Below are 25,453 nucleotides of genomic sequence, written 5' to 3'. Positions count from 1 at the left end.
TTTTCTCTTCTGATTTTTCTCAAGAACTCTCTTTTTCCTCTCTAAAAATTCCTCTCAAAAACTCTCTCAAAACTCTCTCAATTCTCTTCCACTCTTCCTAAAAAACTCTCTCAATTCTCTTCTACTCTCTCTCTCAATTCTCTTCCACTTCCCCCTTTTATAGCCAAATTTCACCATCCTCTTTTCACCATCTTCCCTTCTCCATCTTCTCTTCTTCATCTTCTCTTCACCATCTTCCCTTCATCATCTTCCCTTCATCATCTTCCTTCATCATCATCTTCTCTTCATCACCTTCCCTTCATCATCTTCCCTTCATTATCTTCCCTTCTTCATCTTCTCTTGGTATTTGCAATGCAGTCCCGAAATTTCAAGTATTTGCAATACGATCCCCGAAGTTTTAAGTATTTGCAATATAGTCCCTGAAGTTTCAAATCTTCTCGGTGTATTTTTCCATCCCGTGCCTAGTCTAGACGCATGCTAAATTAAGTGTTCTGCTTGCCCGATTATATGCCAATGCAATGTACGCTAAAAATAAATATGTGAGATGATTTTTTTATAATTTTTATGCAAAAAATAGATTAATCAAAATTTAGGCGTCAACAGCTGCCCCTCTTTGAGTGGAGGCTCGTAGAGGTTCCGCTCAAAGACAAAATTGAATCCTAAATTTTGACAGTGCAAATTATGGATGAACTTTTTGGCGGGAGTTTTAATCCCATTTTTTATGTAATGAAGTGATGCATGATATGCAAGACTGTAAATAACACGTGTCATAATTTCCCTTTTTCATGTTAGAGAAACTCGCACATGGATCGCATACAAGAATACCTGTTTTACCAAATTTCTCGTAAGCTAATGGTTCTCTTAATTTCCAAGCTTCTTTTTGCAGATGCAAGGATTTTAAGGTATTTGGCCTATCTGTTATCGGAGACTTCTCCCTAATGCAAGACAGCGCAAGATATGTGTGTCGTTTGAGATCACAAGAGCTATGTCGTTGTGAGTCGAAAGAAGTGGGATCAAGTTCACAAGAGCTACGTCGTTGTGAGTTGATTAAATGTCAAAATCGCCGAGTGCATATGTCTTCACGATTCGATAAAGGGGAACCAAAATCATAAGAGCTACGTCGTTATGATTTGGTTTGGATCAAAAATATGGGTGCTTATGTCTTCATGATTTGATAAAGGAGCCGAAAATCATAAGAGCTATGTCATTATGAGCCGACTAAAGGTCAAGATCACCGGTGCATACGTCTTCGTGATCGATACAAATCATAAGAGCTACGTCGTTATGATTTGAAGAGATGTCAAGATCGCCGATGCATATGTCTTCACGTCCCGAGATTGAAACCATAAGAGCTACGTCGTTATGATTTGATAAGATGTCAAGATCGCCGAGTGCATATGTCTTCACGTCCCGAGATTGAAACCATAAGAGCTACGTCGTTATGATTTGATAAGATGTCAAGATCGCCGAGTGCATATGTCTACACGACTTGACGGAAGAGGCATATTGCCCGAATTGAACAATATTTGATAGGAGCACCATCGAATGGAATCGATAAGTACAAAAGGGGCATATTGCCTGAATTGAATCATAACAACTATCATGAGAAGAGTTGTTAATTTGAAAAGGGGTTCAGAAAACTTACCCGGGTTCTCCAAACGATTAATCAAGGAACGGAAGCTGTCATATCGTACCTGGTAGGCATTTGCCAGCAAAAACTTGCTCATTCAATAATCCTTGGATGAATTTCGAGACCTTGGGAGGGAACTCGAACATCGGGAATGTATTACCAATTTTGTCCAGGGAGGTTCTCACATTACGAATACCTCGAATGTGAGCTGAATGGGGGACTTCGGTCCGAAAGGGCTTTCTCTCACTCTCGAGAAAAGCTATTTATCCTGTCTGCTGAGGATTCAAGAGAAATCACTCAATCTTTCCATCATCGCATTCGATAAGGATCCAAGTAATCTCGCAATTGATACGACCGAGTCGATCCGGAGGTCTTGATTAGGACCGTAATGAGAGCTAGGTCAAAGGTTTACAAAGGGGACTCCGGTTGAGTCAAGGTGTCTTTGAAATGAATTTCTTCATCATTTGCTCCGGATTTACAAGTCAAGAATCCTGCAAAAATGAGAGAGAAATAATCTTGCTCGAACTTCTTCGAGTGATGCTTAAAATCATTTAACTCTACGTTAACTCAAGTGCCCTAATCAGAAGAGACTTTGGAGGGTTATAACGTAGGCTAGGATTGGGGACCGAGGAACGAAAATGCTCGTTTTGGCTCAGAAATTAAATGAGAAGGGGCTTGACGTTGGTGATCATCGCCGACTAGTCACCGATCTTGGTCTTCCGGAAATGTCTTCAGAAAGAATACCATCATTGAATGAGGGATGGTAGTTTTCTACTGAAAATTGCACTTTACAAACCGATTTCTTGGGGAGTCTTCTTCACAACAAGTGTCTGTCAAGGATTTGCAAGAGACACAATGCAAACATGTACATGGAATTTACAACTTAACATGCAAAAATGTACATTCAAAATTCAGAAGTACTTTACAAATGAATGTGCATTGGCCTTACTTTTGGTAGGCACTTTGCTTTTCCTATGCTTGAAATTTTCATATGAGATCGGCCTTTGCTTTTCTTACTCCCGACTCTCATTTTTCTTTTTTTCTTCTTTTTTTCGAGAAAAGATTTCTTTTCCTTTTTCTTTGAGAGCCCTTCGACATCTCTTTATTTTGCTTTTTTTTTTTTTTTGGTTTTTTTTTTTTTAGAGCGGGCCCTTCTCCTTTAAGCTGAGTTTGCCTCTCCTTTTTTTACAATCCCATGACTTTGAACCAGGAATTACAACAAGCATAATGATCATTCGGGAATTCTCTGTTGACTCGACCATCTCCAATTCTAATCCTTGGGAAAATGCTATCTTCGCCTTTGGAATGAGCAAATGATCACCAATAGGGGTTTAAGAAATGAATTTGCAGGCTCAAGTGGGCTATGCAAAGAATGAAGTGTATAGGATAGAGAAGTGAATGATCTTCATCATCCTAAGGCACTTGAATTAAAATTCGAGTATAAATGCAAAGAAACACCCGCAGATTAATGTTAGTCCGAGCAAGAAAATTTCTAACCATTTACCTCGTGTTGCTGTTAGAATTAACTCGTCTGGACCCCGATGTAGGGTGGTTCTTGACAGGGGTAAAGAAATGAAACCACCGCTCAAAAGGGGTAATCAATGGATAACCTGTAGTGTTTAGGATAGAGAAATGAACGCCTCCGTTACTTCGGTTATCGTACCTTTTGCGAGAAAACTCTTTACCTCGGGGAATGCGGAATTTGGCCACCGTTCATCTCGCCTGAAAAAATGGGACGTGTTTGGGAAAGGATTGCCTTTCATCATCCCGCCCTGCCCCATTCCATACATTCGATGTATCTTATGTAGTTCATGTTCCTTATTCAGAGTTGGTAAATTAAACATGAGGAACAGTCATGCGCAAACTATGCAATGTATGAGTGTTTTTGAGCATATAAAATGCAACAACTTTTTATCTTGGTGGACAGAATTCGCAAGCACATAAGAAACTTCTTAGGGGCGTGGATTGGGAGTTGCCCCTGCTCATGCAAATGAGTTGCAAAACTTCATTATCCGGTTCGAGACATGAGATTGTCAAAGGCTCCAGGAATTTCTTATTTCATTAATTTTTCAAGGAGAATGGATACTTCCCTATCTGGAAAGGCAGTGACCCCTGTAAAAATCAAAAGGGAAAGCATCAATGTATGTTCTCATGTTCTAAACGAGTTGAAACGATACCGCTTTACCCTTGTACGTATTCCTTGCGAACTTTGAATTGAAAAGATCGATTCATCTGGATCGGATTGTATGTCCGGGATGTTATCTCTCCGGTTTTGTAACCATCTGGGCTGAGCTTCAATCGGCATTGAACTGCGAAGCAAAAAGGTTTTTATTAATCTTTGTACATTAATGCCAAATCCCGGGATCGAACCTGGGACGCCTCGGACCACTGTCATTCCCCCAACCACCAGGCCGTGGTGATGTTGGCGTCCACGGTTGGTTCACTTTTTGCTATATTGTTCTCAAAACAGTTGGCAATCCCCTCTTTTGCTGGCCATTCCAATGATCGACCGATTTTGTCTTGGATCATACACCAACGATCGTTGTTCAAGGATCCATAATCACTTGCTTCGGATCACAACTCGGGAGGTCCTTCAGCTCCGAACCGGCTAATCAAGGTGGTGAGCTCATCATCAAAGTAATCTTCTGATTGATACTCGAATTGGGCGGTGTTACTTGCTAACACCGGCGACAGATTTCCCACTTTGTTCTCGCCGTGAGCGGTTTGACTCCTTGAGCTTGAGCTTCTGCCGTTGCTCGGAAACTTGTAGGGATGATCAACTGGTGTCTTGCTAGAACCACCAGCGGAAGGTTGGTATGGCCTGTATTCTTGATTGGGAAGTGGCCGGGTACCTTTTGCTCGATAGGTTTTCCCGGTATTGATCTTCCAATCAACTTTGGTCCGGTCGCCTTGATTTTTGCACTACTGGCTTAGCCGAAGGATCGATTGGCAAACAATGTTCGACAATGGAACGGTCAAGACCGGGCATATCTGCATAGGACCAGGGGAAAATGTCCCGGTAATCCTTCGGGAGCTTAATCAAGCGCTCGATCATCTCTTTGGAAAGGTTTGCCCCGATCTTAACTTCTTTAGGGTTTTCCGCATCGCCTAGGTTGACCGAGATAGTTTGTTCACCTGTCAAGGGCTTGATCTCCTCATAACGTTCGAAATCCCGACGAATTTCCTCATAATCAGATCTGGACCCATCTAGGTCGTATACTTCTAAATCCACTAGGTTTTCCTCCTCATGTATCCCCTTGAAACATAAAGTAACAAAATCAGAAGGACAAACGGGGCTTAATTGCGGTGTGATTTTTTTGAAGAATTTATTTTTATTTTTATTTTTATTTTTCAAAACCATGGGACATGAATTCTTGAAGAAGCCCAACCCTCGGTTCTTACCATGATAACAAACTTGTTGGTCGTTGGTTATCGTCATCGGGTTGGTTTGGGATACTTCAACAAGATTCGAAAAATGGTGCAATTTTATTGATATGAAATTACATCTTCTAGGAAAGAAAATCCAAGAGTGCAAGACAGAATAGAAATCCAAATGCGATCCAAAATCTAAAGGAAACAGAAAATGTCCCACGTAGGGGATTGCATAAACATAAAGATGTTACTCCGAATCTAAACCCTCCAGTGGATCATCACATATGGCATTAATGAATGATTTGGAAGGTTTAGGCGTCGGGTAAGGTTCCTCCTTATGCGCTCCGTCTTCGGATATAGCAGCAATGGTTATATCATCAAAACAACCGGCGATATCGAAGACTCCTTCATCCTTACTAGCACCAACCTGTCTGATTCCCAGCCCGAATACAGCATTAATTTTACCAGAATGATCCGGCAAAGGATTATTCTGGACATTTGGCTGTTTGTTGCCTTGGAACGAGAATGCCTTAGAATCAAGAAGATCTTGAATCCGATGCTTCAACACGATACAGCCGTCGGTGTCATGTCCGAGCTCCCCGCAATGGTAATCGCATTTCTTTGATGGATCATATCTCGGCGAGCTCGGGTTCTTGGGTCGTAGAGGCTCGGAAGTCGATAAACCTCTCTTACGTAGAACCGCGAGTACTTGCGACGGGGTTCCCGGTAGAGGGGTAAACCGCCGAGGGGACCGTTGATTCTCTCTTTGTCGTTGCACGCCGAAATTGGCCTCTTCTTGGGTTGGAACCCGTACGACCGGCGTCCGGGTCGTGGGTTTTTGGCTGTAGGTCATGTTGACCTGTGGGGCCGGCTCTTTGTCTTTCCTTACCGCAAATCTCTTAGTCATCGTGGTGACATCACCGTACCAACCTTTCTTCATGCCGTTCTCAATTTCTTCAGCCATCGCGATGAGATAGCTAAATGACGTGGCGGCAGATCCCAAAATTCGAGTTCTCATAATCGGTGGCGGGGTGGAAACAAACAATTTCATGAGTTCCCTTTCGGGAGGGACTGGTTTCAACTGAGATGCCACGTTCCTCCACCTGGTGGCATACTGCTTGATTGTTTCTCCTTTTTTCATCTCAAGCTGCTCAAGGTCTTCTCTGGTGGTGAGCACATCCAAGTTAAAGCTAAAATGTTTGATGAAAACATTAGCTGCCTTCTCCCAATCATCCATCCGGTAGATCTCGTAGTCTGTATACCATCTCATGGCAGCTTCTTTTAAACTAGCCTGGAAAGTCTGAACCATTAAAGGGCCGTTGGTCACATGCTTGTTCATTCTTGCCTGGTACATCCGAACGTGCTGAACCGGGTTGGAAGTTCCATCATACTTCTCAAAGTTGGGCATCTTGAACTTCTCCCGCACCGTGACCTTTGAAAAGATAGACAGGTCAATCTGTTGTGAGTCCCCTCAACCTCTCGGATCCTCTGTTCCATTTGGGCCAACAGCTTGGCCGCATCACCATTCAATCCGGGGGCCACGGGGCTGGCTTGAGGGATTGGGACTACGGGCGGTGTGCTCGAGCTCACGCCCGTGATGATCACATCCTCTACCGGCATTGTCGGATAGGGAGTAGCTTCCGGGGCTTTACCGAAGTTGTCCGTAGGAGGAACTAGAGCAGGAAGCGGCGGGATGGCGGCGGATGATTGAAGTTTGGCGGTGAAGGCGGCCATAATTTCTTCCATCTTTCGGGACATCATCCCTTCAAAGCGCTCGATCAAGGAGCCAAGTTTCTCGTCTAGGGCAGCACCGACGATAGCGTTGATGTCGGCCATCCTCTTTGCGACCGATCGAGTAATGTGTAGAGGATCCGTGACAAATTACCTGTACGCAGTAACAAACCCAAAATGAGTATAGGGAGCAAGAATAGCGAGCCGGCCCATGACATCCCTCTAGACTCAAACGAACAAAGTGATTATGGCCAAAGGATTGAAACATGTAATTTTCAGTTTGTCCGCTTTTACGAAAAAATTCGTATTAATCCGTACGTTGATCAAAACATGTCCAAATTTTACGAGCTTATAGTTGAGAAGGTGATGAACAACTTTTATGTTGGCCAATCAGACTAGAAATGCACGGATCAAATCAGTTTAATGTGTCTCTCCAAAACAATCACGTTCAGAAAACTGTTATAACCGCATGTTGTTGAAAAAACGAAGGGCCATCTTAAATTATGAATTTAATTCTGAAATTTTGCAAGATATTAGTTGAAACATAGGTCTACAACTTTCGTGTTTGGCACTTACTCAAAGCTCGATCGTAGAAATTAGTAAAAATCGCACAACAGGAATAAGCCAAATCAAAATTGAGGACAACTGATGAAATTGTAAAAGCTACGGAAGCAAAGTGCGAAATTGAAAATAAGACAATGAAACTTCTAAACAATCAACCTAAACCATGGACCGGCCCAAAATAAAAATGAGATAACATGGTACAAGAGACAAGAAATTACCTCTCATACGAAGAAAATGCCAATCACAAAGACATGCGCATGAATTGTGAATTTAAATCTTATTCTATCTATCCAAAAGGCTTTTGCAAAGTGAAATGATGAACGAAATGACATGTCGCAGCCTCGCGCGCAATCATCATGACTAGTCGCAACCTCGCGTACAATAGTCATGACTAGTCGGGTCCAATCACTTCGGCTTGGTTCGGTCGACAAGGGCAATTCTCATGCATCGTAGCCTCACGTGTATGAGAACGACCCTTGAGCCATTTTTTGAAAAAATTTTCGGGATCCGGATGGGATAACCTTTAGCGAAGCCTTACCGCCAAGGTTAAAGGACCATCTAAATACCATCTTAAAACTATTAGTGTGACTCAGGTCCGGTCACGGGTTGTGTGCAGTGTAGTGCAAAGACGATAAATCATGCACAACAATTAAAAGCAAACACCGCTTCAATGATTCAAAAGTTAAATCACAATTCCAATTCACCAAGCCTGCAAAACAAAGGGTTAGCCAATCACTCCTCCCCTTATAACTCCCAATCTGCAAAAGCATTTAACACCTAAGAATGAGAATTCAACCAAAGTTTGCCAAATCAAGTGATTCCTTTTTCATGAAATTATCCGGCCTAAGTCCTCTTAAAGTCCCCAGTGGAGTCGCCAAGCTGTCGCGACCTAAAAAATAAACGAGTTTATTTTCGGGCTAATGGATTATCGGGTTAATTATTTAACTAACCTAACTCGGACTCTCCCAAGTCCATACCAAATCGCAACTTAAGGTTCAAATAATTAACATGCAATGTGATTTCAATTTGGAGTCGCCACTAATCATTTTCGGTAGGTTGATTAGAAACCTAAATAAAATAGCGGGAGAAAACTATCTTATTTCCGCGAACCAGAGATTTTGAATTCGGGGATTTGGTTACGTCGGATTTCTCTAACGCCCTTTCGGTACCATTTTCATGAAAAATATTTGATTTGGCAATTTTGATGGATTTTGCTTGAAATTCAAAGATGCAATTTTTTTGGTTTTTTCTTCTTTTTTATGGGGATGTAAAACATTGAACTTTGTACGATATACACCATGGGTGATTTAGAAAGAAAGAAAACGCAGCCAGTCACGAGTATTTACAGAAATAAATTAACATGTAATAATGCTAAAATTTGGAACACGTGGCATGTCTAAAATAAACAAACAAATGTTCAAACCAAACGATTACATTTTTGTAGATCGAGATGGAAAGGATTACCTTCTATTACACAAAATCTTACTCACATACACATTATAGTTCCCTTCAAGATCTCGGAGCTGGAAGAACGCGGCTGTCGTCGAAAATGGCAAGCAATGGCGTTGTTGGGTTGCGAGGGGCGAAATATGTGTCGGGACTCGTCGAAGATGATGCTCGACTAAAACACTTTTCTTCACTCTCGAATTTTCTCTTCTGATTTTTCTCAAGAACTCTCTTTTTCCTCTCTAAAAATTCCTCTCAAAAACTCTCTCAAAACTCTCTCAATTCTCTTCCACTCTTCCTAAAAAACTCTCTCAATTCTCTTCTACTCTCTCTCTCAATTCTCTTCCACTTCCCCCTTTTATAGCCAAATTTCACCATCCTCTTTTCACCATCTTCCCTTCTCCATCTTCTCTTCTTCATCTTCTCTTCACCATCTTCCCTTCATCATCTTCCCTTCATCATCTTCCCTTCATCATCTTCTCTTCATCACCTTCCCTTCATCATCTTCCCTTCATTATCTTCCCTTCTTCATCTTCTCTTGGTATTTGCAATGCAGTCCCTGAAATTTCAAGTATTTGCAATACAGTCCCTGAAGTTTTAAGTATTTGCAATATAGTCCCTGAAGTTTCAAATCTTCTCGGTGTATTTTTCCATCCCGTGCCTAGTCTAGACGCATGCTAAATTAAGTGTTCTGCTTGCCCGATTATATGCCAATGCAATGTACGCTAAAAATAAATATGTGAGATGATTTTTTTATAATTTTTATGCAAAAAATAGATTAATCAAAATTTAGGCGTCAACAACTAGGATGAAGAAGAGAGCTTGGACTACCTGAAAGATCACGAAGGCGATGATGCTGATCGTCCACTTCATCCTCTTCTTGCGTTTGGCCTCCTCATCCTCCATTGTATGAAGCGATTCTTGATCGTTTCGATGATAGCCGTTTGACTCGGGTGGTTGGTATTGGTTCTGGTTCTTCTCTGCCATTGCTAGATGGTCTTGTGGGTAGCTTGTTTGTGATTATCGAGTTCTTTTCTTCTCTGGAGGAATTGGTGATGCGAGAACTGAGAAGGCTGTGAATGTTGAGAAGTCCTGGTTATGCTAAGCTTTATATACACAGCTTTTGGGACCCAACAAATGCGGATATGAGACTCAAATTCCAGGAAAATGCTTTTAATTTGAGACGCCAACGCGTCCGAACGTTGCAATCACGTGTTTTTCTAGAGGAGTGCGACCTAGTATGAGAATGACCTTTTGGACATTGCTTTTTCGAAAAAGTGGGACACCTTTTTGTGGTTGGACAGTAATATTCAATCAATAGAAGCTTCGATCATAGGAAATAATTGATTGGCCTCCCTGAGTTCTTTACCATATTCTATTTTCCTCGTTTTTGTTTTCCTTCTGAACACTAAACTAAAGGTTGAGGCACAATGGGGACAGAGGCAAGCCCAGTCAAGAGCATGTGTCTTTTCACGTCTAAAATATCGTTGTCTTGACGAAGCTGACCCCAATTGTTCAATCACAGGTACTTGATCCTATAATTAAACGTCAATTTATGTGGTATATTAGGGAATGACATTGATTATTTGAAGACTGTCGGTGATCGGATCACATGAAATAAAATGAAATCTATAAACTAATAAGGTGTTGGCTTAACTAGCAAAAGAATTTATCCCTATTGACCTATATGTTGTGTCTAGCAATATCACCTAGCAGGGGGTAAATAGGTGATTTTTAAAAAAATTGACTAGAAAATGCGGAATTAAAAGAATTAAGTCAAAATGTATAATGAATCTAAATCTGAATATGTGCAGTTTTGATTTTGAACACGAATATGCAATTTCTGGGTATACAGATTCAGAATATGAACATCGGTATGCAATATTCTATCAAACTCACCGATAAGAGTTTAGAGATGGATAAAATTGCACACGACGATTATAGTGGTTCGGCTTAGATCAAGCCTACATCCACTCTTCCACGCTGATAGCCGATTGGCTGGATTCCACTAGAATGAATTCAAGGAGGTTACAAGAGATGATACTCTCAATCACTATTACAAACCCTCTCAAAGGAATAACTTTGAGCTCTTTTTAAATAAGAATATGAATCTGACACACTCAGCCTTTTGAATTAAATGTTCTCTCATTCTCTCTGCTGGTCATCATGGATCTTCTTTTATACTCCTTTGCTTCCAAACTAGCCATTGGACAAACCTTCAAAGGACCTCTCTTCAATCATAGATTGGACGTCATCAATTGTAATTGAACAAGACTATATCTCAAGAAGATATGGTAGCCGTTAGAATAGAGTTTGAACTCTTCAGATTCGATCACCCATACAACTAAATCTTTAGTTTCCAAAAGTAGAGTGAATCAAATAAACAACATTTCTTCATTTCCGGAAAGTGATATCCAATCGTAGATATTCTCCTGATTTGATTGAAGAATAATCTTGTCAATCAAATATCACGAACTTCCAAAAGAGATGCGGCCAATATCAGAAACCCGCCAAATGTGGGTCTTCAGAATCTTTCAAAAAAATATCGCAAAATCTGAACTATATTCAAAAGCGGTCTTCAAAAGTAGACTCTTTGAATCCGAATAGACTTTGAACAGTGACTCTCAACTTCAATAAAGTCCTTCTGACATGTCATACAAATCTTCGGAAGATGAGTCTTTAGGTACAGTATCATACTCCATCCGAAATACTTCATAAGCAAATACATGACTACTTCCATTTAAGAATGTCAGAATTAGATCAATATAAGCTTTTGTTGAATTGTTCTTGTGCAATAAAGAGTTTTAATAATCATTATACAGATTCTCTCCGAATAAGGATAGTTTTGTTAGAATTAAAATATTCAGAAGGAGAGTTTTCTTCAACACTATAGATACGCTTAGTACGATTAGCAACCAGATGGATTCATCTCTATCAACTGCGATTGGATGTCGATCTCCCGAAAGAGTGTGGTCAAGTAATGATGTTGATTATATGTTGGCCGTCTGAATTTGCATTTTTATATTAGGGACATGTTCTTTAATTTGCATTTTCATATTAGAAACATTTAATAGTAATTGGCCCACATAAATGGTATTTTAACTAGTCTAGTTATAAATGTGTTGAATAAGTTTAAGCAAGGGGCCCTAACTTAATTGAATTTTCAAGACTGAGCTCACATGAGCATAAAATTCGGCCAAGCCAATTGGAAACCATAATGGCTGAAAAATTCATGTGTATAGCACATGGGGTGTTACAAACTAGGAAAGATTGTTTTCGTTGAAGCAATAAGAGAGGAAAATATCCTAGTTTACTAGTAAGAATAAATTATATATTTGCTTAATCTAAAGTAAGAGATTATAATGAAAAATGATCTCCTTACAGTATTGTTAGAGACAATAAAATCTCAATCATAAATCTACACACTATCATCGCATGTTTTAGATAAAGCATTAATTGATTAGAAGATCATGTGGTAAAAAATAACCGATAATACTGTCAAACTATTAGACTCGCAGCTTCCTATTATAATACTCCTTGTTCTTGCAAGAAAATCATATTCTTGTGCCTATATAAACATTGTGGCTGCGTTTGGTTGTCCAAATTTCTAGCCAGGATATGATTGGATATGATTGGATGTGAAATTCAAGGATTTAACCATATCCTATCCACTATTTGGTGAAACACAATAATAAAGCTGGATATGTTTATATCATATCATGTTCATTATTTAGTGTTTACGACTACACAAAAGCAGATTATAAGAATCTCTCATATACATAGAAAAGAAAAGAGAGAATATAGGCCCTCAACTTCTTTCCCCATTATTGCCATTCGCATCGAGCCTCAAAGTTCACCGCACTCTACGTTGTAACATTGTTGCGCCTCACCACCAAGCCAAAACCTTGCCAAACTCCCTACAACACCTCCAACATTCCTAGTGATGTTGACGAGTTCCCACCACCACCACCACTCGAGTTCAACACGGACGAATTGCTACAAGCCTCTAAGTCGCGCCAAGCATGTCCTCAATAGTCACCGGCCCTGCTGTAGCTTCACTGTCTCTCCTAAGCCGTCGCCCAGCATCTACAATCGTTAGGGGTGAGCAAAAAAATCGGGATCCACTCTAATCGGACTAGACCGTACCCAACCAACTCGTTTTGGGTGGTTCCCACTTGGTACTGATCCGGTTCCCAATTCCAATTTGCTAGAACTAGCGGGTACTAGTCCGATTCTCGATTTCAAGTGAGAAACATCCACCTAGACCAACCAGATCGAACATATTTATATTATATATGTTTTTTTTTTCAATTGTAGCTATATCTCTATTTTTGAGGTGATCACTTGCGGGATAAGTTCAGTGCGCATCATGAGGAAAAAAAATTTTATAGTCCAATTGCAGGGATTAGATGCAGTATTACACCTAGCTTTGCTTGTCCGATTAAATCACATTGATAGCCAATATTTTTCAATTTGGAGCAAAATGTTTGCATCTCATTAATTCTCACTTCAAAAAGGCAGGTTGTGCCCCAACAATTTTACTTCTCACTTCAAAATAAAGGTGATTTTTCTTTGAACTTGTCTAAGAAATAAGCAAGTGATGTGGGTGCTCGGTACTCAATAGGACCGGTTCCATGGACACCTGCAAACCGGACCGGACCGAATCGGTGGTTCGGCTCTCGGGTGGATCCATGGAACAATTGGGTGGTTGATGTTTCTCATTTTGCAAAACTAGTCCCTAGTGAGCCATTCTCGGTTTTAGGGTGGGAGCCACCCACCCCGGAACCGATTACCCTTAATAGTCGTAGCCTCATCGTTCCAGCGGGTTTCAGCGAGTACCAACCCCGGTCGATGCTATTGTCCGGTGCCTCCTATCTAGTCGACACTATCGCTTGCCGACACTGTTGCTTGCTGCCTAGTCTCGACTATGCGTTCGCTCGGACTCGATGCCATTACCTACCACCTCATGCTCGATCTCTCTAGTTCAGCCTCGTTACCACGAACAACGAGTTCTGGTGCCCCTACGAGCCCTCAACATCGCTGCATCCACTTATTACGCTCCCTCGGCGACGGATCATCAAACTCGACGGTTGTGATTCCGCCTCGTTTCATTTCCTCAACGTCATCTTCGGTAAACCCTAATCCAAGGTAGGTTTTATTGGGGCTAACAATACAACCTAGAAAGGGGTTAGATAGGTGGTACATGTATTATGAAAAAAAAAATCGCAGAACAAGTCAATAGAACTAGCAGAGAATCGTGTCAACCCTATGCGGAGAATATAAGTCGAGATGATTATCAGGTGGTGTGATGATATTGAACAAGCATTGATGTTGATGAACTAAATAAGTAAAGCACGCAGCAATTTATAGTGATTCTGTCTCTAACTATACGTTCATTGTCCTAATAACATCCTCGACACAACCAGGATTCCACTAGTAATTTGCTATGGAAGTTACAACATGCAAGTCTTGCTCCTATCAGCCGATAGATCATACTATCAGGACACAACGACTGCTCTTACGATTTATACTTGATTTGTTGCAAACGTGATGCAGTGTAAACCCTCCTTCAAAAGTTATCAGATTAAGAACAATGATACTTTTTTTGTTTTCAGACAACTAAGATGAAGTGCATCAATAGTATTCTCAATATTTCTCTCTTTCAACCCCTTCAAGTTTCACCATTCTCTTCATATAGAAGTCCTCAATCATCAAGTTGGAGGCTTTAAGGAAGATCAAGATAGCCTTTTGAGAGTAGGTGGAAGCCCTTCCGAAGTCGGGATTGCCCATACAATCATTTCCTCCAACATCTGCAGGTTTCCTTAAGTAGACTCTGCTTCAGCTGTCGCTTCACTGCTTCTTGATCTGATTCAAAAAGTTGTCAGTCGCTCCTCTGATTCTTTTCCTATTTTTCTACTGCGGATTCCAAGCTTATAGTGGCTAATTTTTTGAACGATCAACGGTCATCTTCAAGCAAATACCTAACCAGCATCACTTGCGATTTGATATCAGCACTATTCGAAACTCATCATTAGCACGTGCATATTATCAACCGTCTCTTTGAATCTATCATAATCCAAAGACTTCCAAGAGCACGAGATTAACTCTGGATTCTCCAAGTCACCATGAGTTACTTGTCATATTGGCACTCCTTCTCCTAGTTACTCTCTGGTGCATCATCTTTGAAATCATCGATATTTACGTAATCATCACAATATCTGCACTTATCATAGTTGATATTACTACTAAGGAAAGTTTGAGAAACATCGAAAGCATAGGGATGTTTTCCCAACAAGTTTTAGGGCTATTTATGTGGTAATTTAGTTAATTACATAATTACAAATGTATGTTATTCAATAGCAAAACCATTACATCCTTGCATTAATTAAGGAAATGTTAGGGTGTTAAACCTTTATGCCTAAATGTCAGCTCCTTAAGATTATCTCATGCATAACCTAGTGATTTATAATGTATGTTTTTATGCACGATTGATTAAATAAATTTCAATTTTGTTAAAGTAATTTGTTATTAAATCCTATCAACAAAACTTTGGATAAGACATATATTTTAATGCATCATTAAGTTTATTAATAATCGTCAAGTATGTTGCATGTCACATGCGTGATTAGAATTTAGGGGGCATTCAAAATGCATGTTTAGGATAGTGCATTTTAACCTTGGAATGCATATAGATTTAAGGAAAGTCATACTGTTCATTAAATAAAGTTCAAATAAAAGATGTCATTAGATTCTCATATAGATTGCATAACGTTCATGCCACACAATAAACGTCATTTAGAGAGACATATTTTTACGGCCGATTTCAAATAGTCATATCATGCAGATAGTATTCTCGTGCATTATTCATGATGTACACCATAAATAGAACCTATAAAAAAATTAGCGCTGCAACATTAAACACTATTCTTTTAATACGTAAAGTCATCAGGTCATGTTTAGTGTCCTAGGGTTTTATTCTTAATCTTTATAGAAAGGAAATGTAAAAAAATAGCCTTTCATTTAGTTTAAATAATGGAGTTAATTTTATATCATGTCAAAGCATCCACTCATAACATTGAATTTAACTTACGATAGCATAGTGGGCATTGCATTTACATTTTATGCTAGTTTATTAATGCAAGATAGATAGAATTCATATAGTCATAACATTCAAATTATGTCCTGTTCAACAAGTACCACCCAAAAAGAATTAATTGGCATTAAATTCTGTGTACGAATTAAAGTTTTCTCACAGAGCTTAATTATACATAAATCATGTTTACAAAGACTAATATGCGTTTTAAATTTATAATGTAGCAATTTGTCGTCCTTGCCTTTAGAAATCACAGTTAGGACATGCATACATCACATCATTGCCCTTTTTATAATCAAAGTTTGCAGAATCCATGTTGCATCAGATGGTAATGAAGGTTTGCATTTGATTGCCTAGCGCATTCAGGTTTCTTTAATTCTTTTTTAGTAATTCATTTAGTACTTTGATTATTGAGCGTGATTTTGTTGTTTGCATACCGGCATTATCACCCATCACATGTTAGTGGTTTAGGATTAAAATTGATCAAGACTAATTACAAAATATTTTCAAAATAAAGAGAAAATGTACCGAAAGGGCATTATGTTAATCTAGCATAATTAAGTCCATGTATCCATGAATTTCTTATTCCAAGAAGTAAAATGTACTCTTATATTTTACTTGAGTGTCTAATCAGCCCGAAATCGATTAGTGGCAGCTCCTAAATAAATTGAATTGCATGTTTCAAAATACTTTAATTGCAACTCCAAGTTGCGATAGGTATGGGCGTGGGAGAGTCCGTATTAGGCGACGGTATCATCTCTTTAATGAGTAACCGTTCATGCCCGCCTAGTCATTCGTTAATTTTCCCTTGGTGGTTCACCTCTAGGAAGGTTGTGATAGGACTTGCAACTAAAAACTTCTGAAGTAGCGGGTGCTTATGCAGTAATAGAAACTAATGATACTTGTAGTAAGGTGGAGCTTGTAGAGCCGAGAGTTGCTATGATTGCTGAGTGTGACAATTTGTGTGTTTGATTTACTTATAGATATGGATGTAATGATGATTTTTCTTCATTTCTAATAGAAGAGGTTGTGTTGAAAAATCTTTGGGAAGTAGTTAAAAGTGCAAGTGAAGTTGGTCTTATTATGAGGTCCACGGTTATGGTGAAGTTCCAATGAGGCTTAGACTTGGAAGATGTTTGTGGCTATTGAGGAGCCTATGATGGGCTATGGGAGAGTAGCAGTGAACTTCAAAATCCATCGAAGTGATGAACTTTTCTCATAGGTCGAGCCAAGGTGGTGATTGTTGAAATATGTCTTAAGTCTAAGCCTGAAAAGGAAATTTTCCTAATCCAAGTAGGTTTCCATATTTTTATAGGTTTTATAGTTGAATAGTTTCCTAGTAGCAGTGGGTTTCCTAAAAAGAGATTTCCTATTTTGATAATGCTATTGTCTATACATAAGAAGTGGGTCTTTGTTTCGAAGAGCATTATCGAGGCTGTTTCTTCATAAATTACACCCTACTGGCAATGAGAGAGTATTGAAACCAATTGAATCTTGTGAATAAGATTTGCGGATTTCTTTGCGAGATGGAAAGAGTAGTTGGTGAGGGATTGTGAAGTTAAACACTATATGAGTTATTGGGTGTAATAAGGAGATTAGAGATATTTAGAGTATTTAAATGATTTGAGTGCGGTTGTAATCTCCATTATACTGCTTGATCTATAGTAGAATTTCGTGTTGTTGTCCCCGTAGACGTCGATCACTCCAATCGAATAACATGAATATGGTGTCTAATTTATTTTCTTATTCTGTGTGTTCTATTGCTTGATTGGTTGCTTTCAGCAACACGTTTGATTCTGGAGGTTGGTGTTGGTTCTTGTTGTTTTCCGCCATTTGGTAGTAGTGGTGGCCACGGTTCGAAACTGGCCGGTTCCGGTTCATGAACCGGCGGTTCTGGTTCATGGTCATTTGTGAATCGGAATCGGAACCGAAACCTTAAGGGGCGGTTCCGGTTCCGATTTTGAACAAGCAGTTTCTAGGCCGGTTCAGTTCCAACCAGAAATGGAAATGCTAATTCCGGTTCCGGTTCTGATTTTTAAATTTAAATTTTAAATAATGAATGATGAAATAAAAATAATAATAAATTATGAAATTATGAAATGATAAATTATCAAATATAAATTGTAATCAAATTTGAGGGGAAAAAAAGGGGAGGGGAATGGGCTTGAACTTAATGAATTATCATTAAACGATTACATATCTTCTTGGGAATAGAAGAATTAAAGCCTATGTAGTTCTTTTACCTTTGATAACCCCAACTTACCTCATTGTCAATTGTTGCTACCCGTTCTAGTACTCGTGTCGGTGGTATCTCCATCATCATAGAAATAATCGGCTTCATTGTTGTGATCCATCTCTTGTTGATGTTTAGCATTTATCCAATCATCGACACAAGCCGGAGCCTCCATCGAATCCGGATGTAATCTTGAATGTCACTCATCCAAAATGTTGCCTCCAGCACTAAATACTTGTTCAACCGTAATCGTTGAATGATGGGTTGCTAAAAGATGTCTTGCGATGAAGTGAGAATTGGGAATTGGGTTGAATGCCTCTTCCACCGCTTTATAATTTTGAAATTTGTGCCGCTTTCGGAATCACCAAATTTAAAAGAATGGTTAAATAGGTCTCTATTTCATAAATATTACATGTTGCTCCCTTTTGTCTTTTTTGCCTACTCATCAGCATTTTGTACCCTCTACTGATTCTACCTAGGTGTCCGCTTTGTACGTCAATATATTGGGAAGGTCCACTATCACCTACTAGATTATATATACTATAAAATTCATTATACAATTCTACTATTGCGTCTTTAATCGCTGCTTATATAGCTCTAACATTTACCACTGCATTCATTGTAAACATTCATAATACATATTCAGATAATCACCTAAACCATCTAATTTGGTACGTGGATCGAAAACAAAAACAACCAAATAAATAAGAGGAATGTTGGTATAATAATACAGCCATTTTGTTCGCATTGCTATAATAGTCGGAGCTAATTGATCATCTTTTTCATATACTTCAAAAACACTAGCAATAGTAACACACACTATTAAAAATAAATGCGTAATAGAATAATAAATACCGGATAAAGTATAAGTTGCATCGTTAAAAGCTTTTAAAAAATCTAATTTTTGTTTTTTTGCAAATATCCCACTCTCGTGAAAATAAATTAATTTCAGAAACATTATTCGAAATAAACATACATAATAAATCTTTATATGCGAAAGATTAATTAAGCAACTCGTACGTAGAATTCCAACGAGTCAAAAGATCTTGTGGAAATTTTTTTGATTTTTTTATTTACTTTACAAAATCTGCCCTATTCTCTCATAATTTGGAGATATTTCCATAAAAATTGAATTGCTCTCTTTATTGGGCTGAGAAAAGCATCAAGAGTTCGTAAACCATTTTGTACACACAAATTTAAAACATGGCAAGCATATTTAATGTGAAAAAATTGTCCACCAAAAACAGGTTTACAAATCTTTTCTAAATCGAGAATGGAAACGGTATTTGCCGCGGCATTATCAAAACCAACTGAAAAAATTTTATTAATCAAATCATATTTTTCTAAAACTTGCCTAATTACTCTATAAATATTATTGGCCGTATGCCAATCATCAAAAACTGGAAATGTAATAACACTTTTTTGAATGTTCCAATCATCATCTATCTAATGACATGTAATACTCATATAAGAATGAGTTTGCCAAGAATCACTCCAAATGTCGCTACCTATATGCACACGTCCATCAAAATTCATAAAAAAAAGTTTTTCAATTTTTTTTTCCTTTTTTATAAAGCCTAGTAAGTTGGCGTTTAAACGTATTTCTCGAAACATGTTGTGCTCGTGATGTACATGCAATGTTTATAAAATAATTAAAATCAAAATTTTCACTAAAATTAAACGGTAAACATTTAATGGCAGCAAATCTAGCTAATTCTTCTTTATAAACTTTTTCATTGTAACGAAATAAAGGAGAAGTATTAGGATTGACGTATCTGAAAATTTGTTGTTGACTAGTGTCGATCTCCATTTGCGTTACATGTTTCGACCTCAAATGCCATTTAAATTTTCCATAGCCGCATCCTCCTGTAAATTTGTATGTTGCCCCACAATATTTATATTTTACCCGATACTTGTTTTCGCCTAAATGTTCCTTCGTGAAGTCTTCCCATATGTTGGATGTACCCTCCCCGTTCTAGCTCCTTTGTTATTGAAATTTCTTCGATACCGATAGGAGGATGAAGGCTTTCTTGCGTTCGGACATGCTCGACGTTGGGAATAACATTAATATTATCATTCTCATATACCCAATATGCAAAATCACGAGGATTATATTCATGAAGATAATCGAATTCCCCCATCCGAATCGGGCTCTTTCCCTTATCACCAGCTCTACTTCCACTTACCATTTTTTTATAGAATTGAGCGGAAAGCGGATTCAGAAAATTGAGAGAATTGAGCCGAGATTGAGAGAATTGAGAGATTTATGCGGATTGAAAGAATTAAGAGAAATTGAGAGAAATTGTGATAAAAATAAAAGATGGAAATGAATATTTATAAATATTTAGGATAGTTTTAATAAATTAAGAAAAAAAATTCAAGGGGGGAAGGAGCCGTTGCTTGCAACGGTCGGGAAAGAGCCGAACGGCTCTTTCTCGAATTTCATTATTATTATTATTTTTAGCCATTGGGCCAGGCCCAACGGCTATGAGCCGGTTCCAAATTTTTAGGAACAGAATCTGGGCCACGGGCCGGTTTGGGTCCGGAACCGGCCCGTTGACCAACCGTAATCGGCCCGTTGACTGGGCCCATTGATTTCGAACCGTAGCCGGCCCCGTATGGGCCGGGTAGGTTCCGATTCGGAATCGGCCAGGCCCGGTCAACGGGCCAGTTACGGTTGGTCAACGGGCCGGTTCCAGGCCCAAACCGGCCCATGGCCACCACTAATTTGGTAGCATTCTTGGAAATCAGGAATGAATTCAGGTGCTTTGCGAAGGAATCAGATATGTGGGAATGTCGTCAGGATCCAGGAGAAGAGAGGTTGTCTGGGTCAGCTTTGTTTGTAGTGCTCGGAGAGAGAGTGTGTCCAAAGAAGCGACCAGTGGACGAAGACAGCCACTTTTTCGGAAATTAATGTGATTTGACTCCAGACCTCAAACGCGTCCGTTGAAATTTTCACTTCTCTAGGACGCGAATTAAGTGGGAATATTTCAGCAACACGAGTAGAGGAGTCTCTCTCCTGCATCTCTAGAACTTGATTATTTTGACTTTTTGAAGTATGCCAAGTTCGACCAAAAAAAAAAAAAGGTATGCCAGGAGCGCACAGGTATCTCCTTGCCAAGCTTGTCTATCGATTTATTGCGGCCTTTTATATGTGTCACCTGGAAAAAATTGTCCAAAAAGTTTAATACTTATTCCACTTTTATCTATTCAGTTTGAACCTTTTAATTTAGCCAATTGAATTTAAAATATTTTTATAATTTGTCAATTAAGTTTTTGTGACTGTTGACGTGGGCATCGACCGTCTTATATGATAGGATTGACGCTGATGTAGATAATTTTTAATAATTTTTTCATATCTTTCTTTGAATGTATTATTTATTTTTTCTTTTACCTTTTCCGTTCTTTATTTCTTTTTCTTTTTCCCTTTTTCCCATCGCCGGACCTCGTCAATGGCTGGCGGAGCTTGCTGGACTTAGGCGAGGGCCTCCCTCACCGGATCGGCATGGGCAACCCTTTGTCGCGACCCGAAAAAAAAATTCTAGGTTAATGGATTATCGGGTTAACGAAATGACTAACCTAATACGGACTCTCCCAAGCCCTACCAAATCGTAACTTAGATTAATTCAAATGATTTTAACTTTGAAGTGATAACTAATCATTTTTTATAGGTTGGTTGGTTGGAAACCTAAATAAAATAGCGGGATAGCTATTTTATTCATACAAACCAGAGATTAAAGATCCAGGACTTGGTTACATTAACTAATTAAAGTTAGTGCCCTTTCGGTACTTTAATTCCATGAGATATCCTAGGTCGGCAACTCAAGCTTGATTGAATTCATTTTAAGTTCAAATGAGGTGTTATTAATGTTTTTGCTTTTTAAAATGCAATGACAATATGAATGCAATGAATGGACAAAAGTAAATGCAATGACATGAATAAATAAGAAAAGGATGCAATGCAAGACATGCGGAATTAATGTCATCATACTCTATATGCGAAGTTAACTAATTAATTAAAACATGCAAAGTGACATCAAGCAAAGCATAATGCAAGACAATCTATTCAAACCACATGCAATAATTATAGGTAACGTGCAAGCAATCATGCAGTGGGCTAACTAAACATGCAAGCTCATCTAATTAACCTAAAATGAATGAAACCAAACATTACTTTCACACAATATAACACATTCACATCATAACATGGCATGAGAGCTAGCAATTATGACATAGCCGGATATGATATGCATCATGAACATGGCAAAAATATGAAGTGTGCAAAACTTGACACGACAATCCATGAATATGCTAATTTTCAAAAAATGGGCTTCTAGATATGGGTGATACTCGAAAATTGATATGCAAGCAATAAAAGATAATGCAAGATGCAACATGAGATATGCAACGTGATATATATAATGAAAAGTGAGATAAGTGATACTCGAAAAATATGCAAGATATGACATAAAGATATGCATGAGATAAATGCATGATATGAGTGGAAATTTTTTTTTTTGGGGTACTTTTTTAGAATTTTCACCCCTTTTAAAAGATAAGCTTGATTGACTTCATTATCTTAATTTTTATTCCAATTTATCCAATGAGATAAAGCTTCTAAGAAAATTTATCTTCCTAAAAATTTTAATTGGATACGGCTTCCAGAAAACCGTATCTTACTAAATATTTTAGGAAATTTTTATGTATGAAATTCAAATAAGATAATATCAACCAAGATAATCTCAAGATAACAATCAAAATCAATCAGAAGCAATTCATGAGTATCCATTTCATGATTTTCGAAAATTTAATGCACCCAAATCTAAAATCGGCTTATGAAGATAGCGTATCGGATCTAAATGGCAATAGATCAAATTAGCTAACTTCCTGTCTTTACTAAGATGGAGGGTTGTACCGAATGACAATGGGTAAGATTATCCAACTTAACACGGACGTTACCTATTAGGAAAAAGATTTTTCTAATTTAGATTTGAGTCTTTTTTATTAAGAAAATTATGCCTAGAAATCATGATCATAATCAATTCAAGTTGTGCACATCTTTTTCGAATTTTCAATAAAAATCAGATTTTTATTATTGATCTTGCAAAAGTGGCTTTCCGTTTGTTTATCGAAAATTTATGTCTTTCTTTTTATGCAAAAAAAAAAAACTTTGAAAGTAATACCAAGCGACGAGCAAATCACAAATAAAAGGATGAGGAGTCCACCTTTTAATGCCGAAAAAATTCTGCACTAATTAGTAAGCAAAAACACTCAAAGACAGCTTTATTTAGGGTCCAAACAAGAGCGAAACAGCAATAAAATCACTAACAAACAGCACTAAAACAGCCACAAAATAGTAGAAGAATTACCTTAAAATGCAGGGCAAAAATTTGAGCTGAATTGTCGTGAAATCGCCTAGAATCAACTCCGAACATCACTGTTTTGAGTGTTGATTTGCAGCAGAATTAACCCCGAGCAAGGGCCACCCTCACCAGATCAGCATGGGCGGCCCTTGCTCAGGCAAGACCAGCCCTTGCTGGCCACCGGCACATGCCATGGCAGAAGCATAAAAAAATTATAAAAAAACATGTCATCGTCAACACCAGTCATGCCACGTAGAATGGCTGGATTCCTGTCTAAATTGGTCGAAAGGACACAATTAGCTAAACATGCAAAGATTTAGAATTAAATTAATCCAATTGAAAAAATTGAGTACTAAATCAGTACAAATGTAATAGGCTTAGGATTTTTTGTTACTTTTCCCCAATCGAGTATTCATTCTTGAGAGTGCCGTATTTGTATTCCATGTTGTATAAGCATTATAGTATAGATCTTCTGTTTGCCCTCTGATACACGTGTGGCATACTCTCTTCTTTGTATATCCCCCTAATAATGCATAAACTCGATGACTCATCGACTCCAGGCTAAAATGGAGAACAGGATTAAGTCTTCCGCCCACCTTGGCAGACTTGGCAAGTTGTCAGGACAAAGAAGAAGCCGCCAAAATAGAAAAAGATTGAAGTTGGTTGGTGTTTGCAAGAGATTGTAAAATTAGATGTCGCATTGAGTGCCTTTCAATTATGACGAGTTGATTGGGTTTGCACGCTTTAAAGATTTCTGCTGTAAATACGAACGTACAAATTTATTTCGAGTCGAGTGTTGTGAACACATCTTGAGGTTTAATCGAGCAGAATTCTAGGACGAGTTCATTTGTGAATACTATCATAGTCATACAGCACGTATACGTATACGTATACGTATACGTATACCTTGATGTCAAGAGCCATTAGGGACGGGAAACGAGCCACAGCCAAAGCTCATCCATCAAAGGTTCGTCAGTTCGTCCCTAGGGGTCCCCAAGTACACAACATGGCTGCACTAGTTCTAAACCATGGCAAGCCAAGTGGAAGAAAATAGAGCAGACCAGTCGTCTTCATCATTAAAACGGTATTCTCTATGGGGAAAAAGAAGAAAAATCCAACGCACATAGTGTTGGTACATTATTTGACATGGATACAGAACAAATAAAGAATTAACAAACGAATGATGCAAGCAACTATAAGATAGAAATACACACATTTCGCAAAGTATGAATCGTCGAGAATCACGCTCACTATCCTCATTTACATGACAAGGATTGGACGGCCTTTGTCGAGGTATTGATTGCCATGGTGCAATTCATTTGGGAGGTTTTCTTCTTCTTGAACATGAACATGACTGTGACTTTTCCTTTAAGCTCGCCCTGGCTGTCCAATGTTATGACCCCCGAGCTCAATTCACTCCCCAGATTCGAGTTAATATTGCTGGGCAAATTAGCAGAGCTTAAAGTCACGCTCACGTCGATCTTCTTGGTGGACTTGAAGTTGGCCTTGCTTTTTGGAATGTTCGCTTGTCCCACCTGGACACCTCCATAGGTGAAGTTAACGGTGGAGGCGTCGTACTTGAAAGGACCCCAGTTGGTGTTCTTGACTCGGATCGGGGCAACGAAGCTCATGTCAAACGAAGGCGAGGCCTGAGTCCCGACGGTCAGAGTCTGGACGGCAAAGTTGCCGACCCTGAACTTGGGGGACTTGAACTTCATGATGACCAAGACGAAGAAGAGAGCTTGGACTACCTGGAAGATGATGAAGGCAATGATGCCGATTGTCCACTTCATCCTCTTCTTGCGCTTGGCCTCCTCGTCCTCCATGGTATGCAGCGATTCTTGATCGTTCCGGTGATAGCCGTTGGATTCGGGTGGTTGGTATTGGTTCTGGTTCTTCTCTGCCATTGCTTGATGGTCTTGTGGGGAGCTCGTTTGTGAAATTTGGGTTTGTTTTTGCTTCGCTGAAGGAATTGGAAATGTGAGAAGTGAGAAGGCTGAGAATGTTGAGAAGTCCTGGTT

At 38.9% G+C, this 25,453-nt stretch overlaps 1 protein-coding gene across 1 annotated transcript; it reads right to left on the bottom strand.

The window, feature by feature from the left end:
• Positions 1-24,507: 24,507 nt before the first annotated feature.
• On the bottom strand, positions 24,508-25,453 carry LOC115746499. Its single transcript, XM_030682285.2, has one exon. The coding sequence runs from the start codon at positions 25,337-25,339 to the stop codon at positions 24,689-24,691; it is 651 nt and encodes a 216-aa protein (XP_030538145.1). The 5' UTR covers positions 25,340-25,453; the 3' UTR covers positions 24,508-24,688.

Source organism: Rhodamnia argentea, chromosome 3 (assembly GCF_020921035.1).
Source record: "Rhodamnia argentea isolate NSW1041297 chromosome 3, ASM2092103v1, whole genome shotgun sequence".
NCBI lineage: Eukaryota > Viridiplantae > Streptophyta > Magnoliopsida > Myrtales > Myrtaceae > Rhodamnia > Rhodamnia argentea.
The sequence above is the reverse complement of the archived record's forward strand: the minus strand, read 5'-3'. Positions and strand labels throughout refer to the sequence as shown.